At 39.1% G+C, this 13,553-nt stretch overlaps 1 protein-coding gene across 1 annotated transcript in view; it reads right to left on the reverse strand.

Annotated features, from left to right (window-relative positions):
* MLLT10 (MLLT10 histone lysine methyltransferase DOT1L cofactor) overlaps positions 1–13,553 on the reverse strand; it is a gene marked incomplete in the record, with an annotated part of 665,806 nt that overhangs the window by 293,724 nt on the left and 358,529 nt on the right. Inside the window, 1 exon segment of the mRNA XM_053713959.1 lies at positions 11,140–11,398. Coding sequence (XP_053569934.1) covers positions 11,140–11,398 — 259 coding nt within the window.

Genomic DNA, 13,553 nt, shown 5'->3' on the forward strand with positions numbered 1-13,553 from the left:
CCTTTGTCTTCTGATTCAAAACTAGCTTTGTAGAGAGATCCAGATAATCTCTGTTCCACTGATTGAGCATGCAAAACTGCAAGGCTCTCAGATGAAAACAAGCAAATGGAACAATGTCCATGGCTGCTAACATTAGTCCAATTACCTCCATACATTGAGCAACTGAGGGACGGGGTGTCTCCTGAAGGACTCGACAAGACGATAGAAGCTTGACTGTTCTGGTCTCTGTCAGGAAAATCTTCATCAGGACAAAGACTATGATAGTCCCCAAGAACACTACTCTTGTCGCTGGAACCAGAGAACTCTTTCCGACATTCACCTTCCATCCGTGAGACCGGAGGAAGGACAGTAACATCTCCATGTAAGATGCTGCCTTTGGAAAGGAAGGAGCCTGAAATAGAATATCGTTCAGAAAGGGGGCCACTGCTATCCCTCTGGACCGGACTACTGCTAGAAAGGCTCCTAGGACCTTCGAGAATATTCTGGGAACTGTGGCCAGGCTGAATGGCAAGGCCACAAACAAAGTGACGATCCAGGAATGCAAACCTCAGAAACGTGTGATGATCCCTGTGGATGGGAACATGTAAGTAAGCATCCTTTAGGTCTATGGTCGTCATATACTGACCCTCTTGGATTAAAGGAAGAATTGTCCGAATGGTCTCCATCTTGAATGACGGAACTTTGAGGAATTTGTTGAGACATTTTAAGTCTAGAATCGGGCGGAAGGTTCCCTCTTTTTTGGGGACCACAAAGATTTGAGTAAAATCCCAGATCCTGTTCCAACTTTGGAACCGGAAAAATCACCCCCAGAGCCGAGACTTCTTCGACAAATTTCAAGAACACCTCTCTCTTTATTTGGTCTGCAGATAATCTGGAAAGATGAAACCTTAAAATTCAAACCTGTATCCCATGGGTCTGGCACGTCTCTTAACCAGACCTGAGCGAACTGAGAAAGTCTGCCCCCAACTAGATCCAGGCCTGGATCGGGGGCAACCCTTCATGTGGAGTCGGTCGCGGGCTTCTTGGCCTGCTTACCCTTACCCCAGGATTAGTTTGGTTTCCAGGCTGGCTTGTTATTATCCTGTTTAGAGGAAAGTCTTCCTCATCCTCATCTTAAGTTGTGAAAAGAACAAAAATTACTCTGACGTCCCTTCGGTTTGCTCCTCTTATCCTGAGGCAGAAAAGACCTGTTCCAAATAAGGTCTTCCCCTTGTAAGGAAGAGCCATCAGCTTAGCCTTAGATGAAACGTCCGCTGACCAAGACTTAAACCATAAAGCCCGTCTGGCCAAAACAGCAAAACCAGAAGCCTTAGCTCCCAATCTAAGGACCTGAAGGACCGCATCAGCAATATAGGAATTGGCGAACCTGAGAGCTCTGATTCTGTCCTGAATCTAGTCTAGAGGTGTTTCCTCTTGCAGAGAAACCGCTAATGACTACAATCAGTATGAGGCAGCACTAGTCACCGTGGCAATACATACCACAGGTTGCCATTGGAGACCAAGATGAACATAGATTTTCTTAAGATAAGCCTCCATCTTTTTATCCATCAGATCCTTGAAGGAACAGCTGTCCTCAATAGGCATAGTAGTCATCTTAGCCAGAGTGGAAATGGCAGCCTCTACCTTGGGCACCGAAGACCAAGACTCCATAATAGATGAGTCTACTGGAAACATTTTCTTAAACACCAGGGAAGGTGTAAAAACCACTCCTGGTTTCTCCCCCTCTTAGGCTATGATTTCCTTAGCCCTATCTGGGACCGGGAAAACCTACGAAGAGGAAGGAACATGAAAGAAACTATTAAAGGGACACTGTACCCAAATTTTTTCTTTCGTGATTCAGATAGAGCATGACATTTTAAGCAACTTTCTATTTTACTCCTATTATCAAATTTTCTTCATTCTCTTGGTATCTTTATTTGAAATGCAAGAAAGTAAGTTTAGATGCCGGCCCATTTTTGCTGATCAACCTGGGTTGTTCTTGCTGATTGGTGGATAAACTCATCCACCAATAAAAAAAAGTGCTGTCCATAGTTCTGAATAAAAAAAAAGCTTAGATGTCTTCTTTTTAAAATAAAGATAGCAAGAGAACGAAGAAAATGTGATAATAGGAATAAATTAGAAAGTGGCTTAAAATTGCATGCTCTATCTGAATTATGAATGAAAAAATTTGGGTTTAGTGTCCCTTTAAGTTTACTGGACTTTTTAAGGCGTTACTACTGCCTGAGTCTCAGAATCATCCAGAGAAGGGCTGCACGATTAATCACCGCGATTTTAAAACCACAAGAGTTCGCGATTTTTTGCTAAATAAAAAAATCCTCAGAAGTGGCTGTAATATTGATTTGTTTGTGATTTCTTGCAAACCAGCTCCATATAGTGGTTGCTTTTAGCACACATTTGTAAAATGGCTGTTTTTACTTTCACTTTCTGTTCTCATAAGCAGCCGATCAATCTAGAAGTCTAAAAGCAGAGTACATGCAGGAATGAACAGGAGAGAAAGCCACTTATATTTCCCCCTAGGGACGTCTGTAGCCTGAAACTTAGGGTATGTAAACATCTCACACAATCTCCTGCTCCTCTGAGAAACAGCTCAAACACAAAGCAGATGCAGTTAACCCCACGGCTCCCAAAAAGGCTAAAACTGCAGTCCCCTCTGCTACTGGGTTAACTTAACTGCATCTACAATGTTTTTTTATTTATATATATATATATATATATATATATATATATATATATATATATATATATATATATATATATATATATATATATCTGTGTGCAACTGTGTATGTGATTGTATATTATATGTGTGTGTGTGTGTGTGTGTGTGTGTATGTATATATATATATATATAATTGTGTGTGTGTATGTGGCTTTGTGTGTATGTGGCTTATACTGCTTCATTTGTTAATCATACCACTGTCCACTGTTAGAATGACTGTCCAAGAAAACATGACAATGTTGTGTGTCATAAGACCTAAGAACTGGCTACTATTTAATCACATCACAGGCAGCAAATGTTATTTTAACTATTTTGTTGTTTGTATTTTTATGCTCCAAGAATGTATTGGACATTGAGAAACATGTACATTAAGATTCTGTATTGTTAAATAAACTTTAGAATGCAAAATGAAGGTGTTCTAGTCATTTATAAGAAAAAACAATTTTTGCCCATATCGCCCAGCCCTAGTCCAAAGTAGCTAAAACCTCCTTTAGTAGCACACGGAGGTGTTCCAGCTTAAACCTGAAGGAAGATCCTTCACTATCAGAGAAAGGCATTACACTGTCTGAATCTGAAATTTCACCCTCTGAGCGAGAATCCTCCTCATCCTATGATCTTAAAGGAAGCTGAGAGTCAGAGTTAGTAACAGATACCCTAGTCTCTGAAACCTTAAATTTCCTCTTGCGTTTCCCTGAAAATCTGGGAAACTCGGCTAAGGCTGCAGATATCGCTGAGGATACCTGTGCAGCAATCTCTGCCTTTAAAAACGCTCCACTAGGATCTAAAGAGGAACAGCAGGACACAGTATTAGCTGCCATAGAGGCTTGGGACGAAATAGGGGAAGGCCCTGGCATTACCTGGACAACATCCTCCTGACAGACATAAAGCTCAACTTTAAAAAAATGTATCTTTACCCTGCAATATATGTTTACCACAGGCAGAACAGAACTGCATGGTTGCTGCAATTTGTGCGTCTAAACACAATAAAAATTAATTTATGTAAGAACTTACCTGATAAATTCATTTCTTTCATATTGGCAAGAGTCCATGAGCTAGTGACGTATGGGATATACATTCCTACCAGGAGGGGCAAAGTTTCTCAAACCTCAAAATGCCTATAAATACACCACCCACCACACCCACAATTCAGTTTAACGAATAGCCAAGAAGTGGGGTGATAAGAAAGGAGCGAAAGCATCAACAAGGAATTGGAATAATTGTGCTTTATACAAAAAAATCATAACCACCACTACAAAAGGGTGGGCCTCATGGACTCTTGCCAATATGAAAGAAATTAATTTATCAGGTAAGTTCTTACATAAATTTTCTTTCATGTAATTGGCAAGAGTCCATGAGCTAGTGACGTATGGGATAGCAGATACCCAAGATGTGGAACTTCCACGCAAGAGTCACTAGAGAGGGAGGGATAAAATAAAGACAGCCAATTCCGCTGAAAAAAATAATCCACAACCCAAATCAAAAAGTTTTAATCTTATAATGAAAAAAACTGAAATTATAAGCAGAAGAATCAAACTGAAACAGCTGTCAAGTACTTTTCTACCAAAAACTGCTTCTGAAGAAAAAACATCAAAACGGTAGAATTTAGTAAAAGTATGCAAAGAAGACCAAGTTGCTGCTTTGCAAATCTGATCAACAGAAGCTTCATTCCTAAAAGCCCAGGAAGTAGAAACTGACCTAGTAGAATGAGCCGTAATCCTTTGAGGCGGGGATTTACCCGACTCCACATAGGCATGATGAATCAAAGACTTTAACCAAGACGCCAAAGAAATGGCAGAAGCCTTCTGACCTTTCCTAGAACCCTAAAAGATAACAAATAGACTAGAAGTCTTTCTGAAATCTTTAGTAGCTTCAACATAATATTTCAAAGCTCTTACTACATCCAAAGAATGTAAAGATCTCTTCAGAGAATTCTTAGGATTAGGACACAATGAAGGGACAATAATTTCTCTACTGATGTTGTTAGAATTCACAACTTTAGGTAAAAATGTAAAAGAAGTCCGCAACACTGCCTTATCCTGATGAAAAATCAGAAAAGGAGATTCACAAGAAAGAGCAGATAACTCAGAAACTCTTCTAGCAGAAGAGATGGCCAAAAGGAACAAAACTTTCCAAGAAAGTAGTTTAATATCCAGAGAATGCATAGGTTCAAACGGAGGAGTCTGTAAAGCACTCAGAACCAAATTAAGACTCCAAGGAGGAGAGATTGACTTAATGACAGGCTTGATACGAACTAAAGCCTGTAAAAAACAATGAATATCAGGATGATTAGCAATCTTTCTGTGAAAAAGAACAGAAAGAGCAGAGATTTGTCCTTTCAAGGAACTTGCAGACAAACCCTTATCCAAACCATCCTGAAGAAACTGTAAAATTCTAGGAATTGTAAAAGAATGCCAAGAGAATGTATGAGAAGAACACCAAGAAATGTAAGTCTTCCAAACTCGGTAATAAATCTTTCTAGACACAGATTTACGAGCATGTAACATAGTATTAATCACTGAGTCAGAGAAACCTCTATGACTAAGTATTAAGCGTTCAATCTCCATATATTCAAATTTAATGATTTGAGATCCTGATGGAAAAATGGGCCTTGAGATAGAAGGTCTGGCCTTAACGGAAGTGTCCAAGGTTGGCAACTGGCCATCCGAACGAGATCCGCATACCAAAACCTGTGTGGCCATGCTGGAGCCACCAGTAGTACAAACGAACGCTCCTTTAGGATTTTGGAAATCACTTTTGGAAGAAGAACTAGAGGCGGAAAGATATAAGCAGGTTGATAATTCCAAGGAAGTGACAACGCGTCCACCGCTTCCGCCTGAGGAACCCTGGATCTGGACAGATACTTGGGAAGTTTCTTGTTTAGACGAGAAGCCATCAGATCTATTTCTGGAAGTCCCCAGATTTGAACAATCTGAAGAAATACCTCTGGGTGAAGAGACCATTCGCCCGGATGTAATGTCTGGCGACTGAGATAATCCGCTTCCCAATTGTCTATACCTGGGATGTGAACCGCAGAGATTAGACAGGAGCTGGATTCCGCCCATACCAGTATCCGAGATACTTCTTTCATAGCCTGAGGACTGTGAGTCCCACCTTAATGATTGACATACGCCACGGTTGTGACATTGTCTGTCTGAAAACAAATAAACAATTCTCTCTTCAGAAGAGGCCAGAACTGAAGAGCTCTGAAAATCGTTGATTGGTAATCTCGCCTCCTGAGATTCCTAAACCCCCTGCGCTGTCAGAGATCCCCATACAGCTCCCCAACCAGAAAAACTTGCATCTGTTGAGATCACAGTCCAGGTTGGACGAACAAAAGAGGCCCCTTGAATTAAACGATGGTGATCCAACCACCAAGTCAGAGAAGATCGAACATTGGGATTTAAGAATATTAATTGTGATATCTTTGTATAATCCCTGCACCATTGGTTCAGCATACAAAGTTGGAGAGGTATCATGTGAAAACGAGCAAAAGGGATCGCGTCCGATGCAGCAGTCATGAGACCTAGAATTTCCATGAACAAAGCTACCGAAGGGAATGATTGAGACTGAAGGTTTCGACAAGCTGAAACCAATTTCAGACGTCTCTTTTCTGTTAGAGACAAAGTCATGGACACTGAATCTATTTGGAAACCCAAAAAGGTTACCCTTGTTTGAGGAATCAAGGAACTCTTTGGTAAATTGATCCTCCAACCATGTCTTTGAAGAAACAACACAAGTTGATTCATATGAGATTCTGCAGAATGTAAAGACTGAGCAAGTACCAAGATATCGTCCAAATAAGGAAATACCGCAATACCCTGATCTCTGATTACAGAGAGTAGGGCACCAAGAACCTTCGAAAAGATCCTTGGAGCTGTTGCTAGGCCAAAAGGAAGAGCAACAAACTGGTAATGCTTGTCTAGAATCTCAGGAACTGATAGTGGTCTGGATGAATTGGAATATGAAGATATGCATCCTGTAAGTCTATTGTAGACATATAATGCCCTTGCTGAACAAAAGGCAGAATAGTCCTTATAGTCACCATTTTGAATGTTGGTATCCTTACATAACGATTCAATAATTTTAGATCCAGAACTGGTCTGAAAGAATTCTCTTTTTTTGGTATAATGAATAGATTGGAGTAAAACCCCAGACCCTGTTCCAGATCTGGAACTGGCACAATTACCCCAGCCGACTCCAGGTCTGAAACACATTTCAGAAACGCCTGAGCCTTTACTGGGTTTACTGGAATGCGTGAGAGGAAAAATCTTCTCAAAGATTTTGAATGGAATTGATCCAAACATCTTTGAAAAAATCGTAACCTGCCCCCTACCAGCTGTGCTGTAATGAGGGCCGCACCTTCATGCGAATTTGGGAGCTGGTTTTGACTTTCTAAAAGGCTTGGATTTATTCCAGACTGGAGAAGATTTCCAAACGGAAACTATTCCTTTAGGGGAAGGGTCAGGCTTCTGTTCCTTATTCTGACGAAAAGAACGAAAATGATTAGCAGCCCTATATTTACCTATAGATTTGTTGTCCTGAGGCAAAAAAGCTCCCTTCCCCCACAGTAACAGTTGAAATGATTGAATCCAACTGAGGACCAAATAATTTATTACCTTGGAAAGAAAGAGAAAGCAACGTTGACTTAGAAGTCATATCTGCATTCCAAGATTTAAGCCATAAAGCTCTTCTAGCTAAAATAGCTAAAGACATATACCTGACATCAATCCTAATGATATCAAAATTGGCATCACAAACAAAGTTATTAGCATGTTGAAGAAGTTTAACAATGCTATAAGCATTATGGTCTGACACTTGTTGCGCTAAAGCATCCAACCAGAAGGTGGAAGCTGCAGCAACATTAGCCAAAGAAATAGCAGGTCTAAGAAGATTACCTGAACATAAATAAGCCTTCCTTAGAAAGGATTCAAGCTTCCTATCTAATGGATCCTTAAAAGAAGTACTATCTGCCGTAGGAATAGTAGTACGTTTAGCAAGAGTAGAGATAGCCCCATCAACTTTGGGGATTTTTTCCCAAAACTCTAATCTATCAGATGGCAAAGGGTACAATTTCTTAAACTTGGAGTAAAAGAAGTACCCAAACTATTCCATTCCCTAGAAATTACTTCTGAAATAGCATCAGGAACTGGAAAAACTTCTGCAACAAACATGCGTCAAAATGACGCAACTACGTGAAAACTTCCGGTGTCAACTATGACGCCGGAAATGCTGATATTTTCGCGCCAAAAAAGTCTTGCGCCAAAAATGACGCAATAAATTGAAGCATTTTCTGCACCCGAGAGCCTAACAGTCCGCAATTTAGAAGAAAAAAGTCAATTGAAAATTTTAAGGTAAGAAAAAATATTTAATTCATACGCATTTTTCCAAAAAATGAAACAGTCTGAAAGAAGGAAAACTGATTATCCTGAATCATGGCAAATATAAGTTTAAAACATATATTTAGAACTTTACATATAAAGTGCCCAACCATAGCTTAGAGTGTCATAAATAAAATAAGACTTACTTACCCTAAGACACTCATCTACATATAGTAGATAGCCAAACCAGTACTGAAACGAGAATCAGTAGAGGTAATGGTATATAAGAGTATATCGTCGATCTGAAAAGGGAGGTAGGAGAAGAAATCTCTACGACCGATAACAGAGAACCTATGAAATAGATCCCCTAGAGGAAGACCATGGTATTCAAATAGGCAATACTCTCTTCACATCCCTCTGACATTCACTGCACTCTGAGCGGAAAACCGGGCTTCAGCCTGCTGCGAAGAGCATATCAACGTAGAAATCTAGCACAAACTTACTTCACCACCTCCATGGGAGGCAAAGTTTGGGTGTGGTGAGAGGTATATTTATAGGCATTTTGAGGTTTGGGAAACTTTGCCCCTCCTGGTAGGAATGTATATCCCATACGTCACTAGCTCATGGACTCTTGCCAATTACATGAAAGAAACAGGGATTGAATTGAGTGGACTCTATATCAGACATAACTGATTATATCCTCTATTCAAATCCTCTAGCGTTAATGTTCAAAGTGAATTAAAGGGCCATTATACACTCATTTTTTTTTGCATAAATGTTTTGTAGAAGATCTATTTATATAGCCCATAAAGTTTTTTGTTTTTTTAAATGTATAGTTTTGCTTATTTTTAAATAACATTGCTCTGATTTTCAGACTCGTAACCAAGCCCCAAAGTTTTATGTGAATACCGTCAGCTACCTTCTCCAGCTTGCTCCTGTTTATGTAAAGGGTCTTTTCATATGCAAAAGAAGGGGGAGGGGGAGTGTCTTATTTCCCATTTGCAGTGGGCTTTCCAGCTACCTTTTCAACAGAGGCAAACAGAGCTTCTAAGTAATTTTTTAAACAGTTTTATACTGGATTTTAATATCAGTATCTGTGCATCTTATTCTTTATAGTAGTGTCTATTACGTGCAGTTATATGAAAATGAGTGTATACTGTCCCTTTAACAAGAAATAAAAGAACTAAGTCTCAAAGTACTATTATCTTTAATAAACTCCTCAGATATTACCTCCCTCCTCAACTCAGTATACTGAGGTGCCCTTACCACCACGTGAAGCGGATCAACCCTGCAACGTTTTCCTTGTGCTCCTCTAAGCACTCCTCACTACGCAGCAAAAGAAAATTAAACAGAGCAGGGACACGCAGGCTCGATGACGTTACAAACGTCAAAAGGCGAGAAAACACTCCCGTGGTATCGTCAAGGAGGTGGGCGTGGTTAAAAAGCTGCCCGTAATCTGAAAGAAAACAGTCTAAAAACTAACAAACCGTGAAGCACCCAAAAATGAGCCCCGAGGCCTCCTTAAGTCCCACACGTCTCTCCCAACCTGTGTCTGCGAGCATGTCATAGCAACAACACCCATCCTATGAGCAAGCTATCCATCCCTTACATTATTTCAAGCAGAAACTCCTAAATGCCCCTCTCCCACAAGGAAGACCCGCACTTACCTGCTTTGCTGTCTGACATGACGACAGCTCGTAATATGAGAGGACACATTCTACTCACAGCGACTAGGAAAACATAGATAGCCAAATAACCAACTTCGATACCTGAGTCAGGGGCAGCATAGGTAGAGAAAAGGAGCAAGCACCACTTTGCAAGTTCTCCACCGCTTTAAAACCACCACAGCTCGACCGCAAAGACTAAACTTGGGCTAGGTTATACCCTGCAGCATTGATTGAAGTCTTCTTAGAAAATATAATTTAATTACTCACTAAAACATCACATCCTCCATGCACATAGAGGCAAAGAGGATGACTGGGGTTTATAGGTAGGGAAGTGATATTTAACAGTTTTTAGTGTGGTGCTCTTGGCGAGGAGTGGTATTCCCAACAATAATTAAGATGAACCCCTGGACTCACCACATCTTTAGAAGAAATGTCATTTTTCATATATTCATACTCTATATTCCTTGAAGGGACACTGAACTTTTTATTTTGCAACTAAAAGAGGGCATTTTAAAATGTACATGTTCCTGTACTCTTTCTTGTAAGGTATGTTACTGTCCACAACTAAGGCAGAGTTCTGCTTATCAGCTAGTAGGTAGGGTCAGTAATGTCAAAATTGAACTAAACTATAATGATTTGGAAAGAGCATTGCATATTTAAACAACTTTCCAACTGACTTCTATTATGAAATTTGCTTCTTCTCGTAGCATCCTTTGTTGAGCCAGCTGGTGATTGGTGGCTCCACATATATGCCTAGTCATGTGTTCAGCTAGGTCCCAGTAGTGTATTGCGGCTCCTGAGCCTACTAAGGTATGCTTTTCAATAAAGCATATTAAGAGAACAAAGCAAATTTGATTATAGAAGTACATTGGAAAGTTGGTTAAAATGTATGATCTATCAGTATCATGAAAATTTAATTTTGACTTCACTGTCCTATTAATGTTCTGAAAAAGGGAATAAAACATTCCCAAAAAATGGAAATTTGTTTAACTTCAATGTATTTGTATGTTATTTCTATACCTATTTTGCTATAATATTCTCAATAAATAATACACTTAATAAGTGCATCACACCACCGAGTAGAGCCGTCTATGTGTACAGACAACTCAATGGTCTTTTATGTGCTAGTTTCAGCATTTGTAAATGGTTAATATATATTTATATCTTGCAGTAGATGTGCTTCCTCCCAGTTGCAAGCTAAATGTAGCTTAGTCTTCAGCAACATGAACAATAAAACAATTTATAGGACAAGCTATAAATCAGCATTATTGCACAGAAGACATGTTTGAACACCTGATTGCTCTAGAGCAGCTTTAAAAACTTGCCTTTATGCCCTGACTTTATACCAAATTCAAAACTGTGCAACCAGTTTTATGCTTCAATGAACAAACAATTTTACCGTAATTAAATTAAATGTGGTTGGGTTGGTGTTTACCTTGCTGAAAAGGACTTGTTGATGCTGTGTTCCCTGCACAACTCCTACCACTGCCAGACTTTCTTCCACGCTGAATGGAATTGTGACTTATGGTCTTCTTTGCTTTAGCCTCTAAATTCCGGGCTTCCAGACCATCTTTTACACTTGATGGATGCACAGAAACTTCCTGGAAATTCGCATTTGTAAACCGAGCAGCAGTATCTTCCAAACGCTTTACACTTGCCACAGTGGAGTTGTTGTTACTGCTACAGGTAAATGTCTACGGAAAATAAAAAGGGGGGCAAATAAGAACTTTCACTGAATAAATGCAAAACAGAAGACTTTTTATAAGTGAAAATAAAAATGGAATATTTGTCATTTTACAGAACATACAAAAACTTAAACAAACAGAATTATTTGGCACGGATTCTTTTTGATCTTGCTTGCACGTTTACTAAAGAAACATTCTCATATATTTACATTTATAAAGGGATAGAAAGGTCATTTTTAAAGGGACATTGTACACTAGATTTTTCTTTGCATAGATCCATTTATATAGCCCATCTGGTAGTGTTTTTATAAAAATGTATAGTTTTGCTTATTTTTTTAAGAACGTTGTGCTGATTTTCAGACTCCTAACCAAGCCCCACAGTGTCAGAAGTATACACACGTTTACAGACTCATGCAGGCTCCTGTTTATTTTATCTGCCTTTTCATATGCAGATGAGTGGGGAGGTGGGAAGTGTCTGCTCTTTTGTTTACCCAGCCCCTTTCAGTGGGTATCCAGACTACCTCATCAACAGTGCTAAACTGGGAGGTACTAAGTAACATAGATGAGGTTGAAAAAAGACCGAAGTCCATTGACCAAGATGAAATAATCCCACTAAAAGGTGACCCATTTAATACTAGCTATCATATCCATGAATTTTGTTTCTAGACAGAAATGTATCCAAACAATTTTTAAATGCATCTATGGTATAAGCATTCACTACCTCCTTTGGTAAGGAGTTCCACAATTTTATTGCTCTTACAGTGAAAAAAACGTTTTCGTTGTAGGAGATTAAATCTCCTTTCCTCCAACCTTAAATTGTGACCTCTTGTCACAAACAATTTTCTTGGAATAAACAGAGCTTCTGCCATATCTGTATATGGGCCTTGAATATATTTATATAAAGTAATCATGTCACCTCTCAAGCGCCTTTTTTCTAAAGAAAACAGACCCAGTTTGGCTAGCCTCTCCTCATAGCTTAAATTCCCCATTCCCCTTATTAGCTTTGTGACCCTTCTCTGAACTTTTTCTAGTTCTGCAATATCTTTTTTTGCGATCGGTCCCCAGAACTGCACTCCATACTCAAGGTGAGGTCTTACCAGGAATTTATATTGTGACATAATTATGCTTTCCACATTGCCTTGAATCAATGCCTCTTTTAATACATGCTAGTATCTTATTAGCATTTGTAGCATCTGCCCTGCATTGTGCACCCATCTTTAGCTTGTTATCTATTACTAATCCCAAATCCCTTTCCTCCTCTGTTTGGCTAAGTCTTGTCCCATTTAAATAATACATTGCCTGCTTATTTTTACTTCCAAAATGTAGAACCTTGCATTTTCCTATATTAAATCTCATTTTCCATTTACCTGCCCATACATCTAATTTTTGCAGATCCCTTTGTAACGAAAGTTCATCCTGCTCTGACCTAAAGACCTTACTTAATTTAGTATCATCTGCAAAAATAGAGATGTTGCTATTTAATCCTTGCTCCAAGTCATTTATAAAAATATTAAAAAGAACAGAGCCCAGTACTGATCCCTGGGGGACTCCACTTATCACCTTTGTTCAATCTGAGTATGATCCATTCACTACTACTCGTTGCTCCCTATCTTTTATCCAGTTATTTATCCATAAGCTAACATTTACAGCTATTGCCAGTCTCTTAACTTTGTGCATTTATCTCTCATGTAGCACTGTATCAAATGCCTTTGCAAAATCTAAGTATATCACATCAACTGATTCCACTTTATCAATATTTTTACTTACTTCCTCATAGAAACTAATTAGATTAGTTTGACATGATCTATTTCTCATAAAACCATGCTGATTTGAACTCAATCTTGTTTACACGAATGTGCTCATCAATATAATCCCTTATAATCCCTTCAAATATCTGCCCCACTATTGATGTCAGACTAACTGGTCTATAGCTTCCTGGATCATCCCTGCTTTCCTTTTTGAAGAGTGGCACTACATCAGCTTTATGCCAATCCTGGGGTACCACGCTTTAGGATAAGGAATCTTGAAAAATTAAGAGTAGAGGTTTGTCTATAACAGTGCTAAATTCCCTTAACACCCTTGGGTGTATTCCATCTGGGCCTGGAGTTTAAAGTTACCTTAATATTATCCATATTTTTCCTGATATCCTCTATACATAACCCAG

The sequence above is a fragment of the Bombina bombina genome, chromosome 5 (assembly GCF_027579735.1).
Source record: "Bombina bombina isolate aBomBom1 chromosome 5, aBomBom1.pri, whole genome shotgun sequence".
NCBI lineage: Eukaryota > Metazoa > Chordata > Amphibia > Anura > Bombinatoridae > Bombina > Bombina bombina.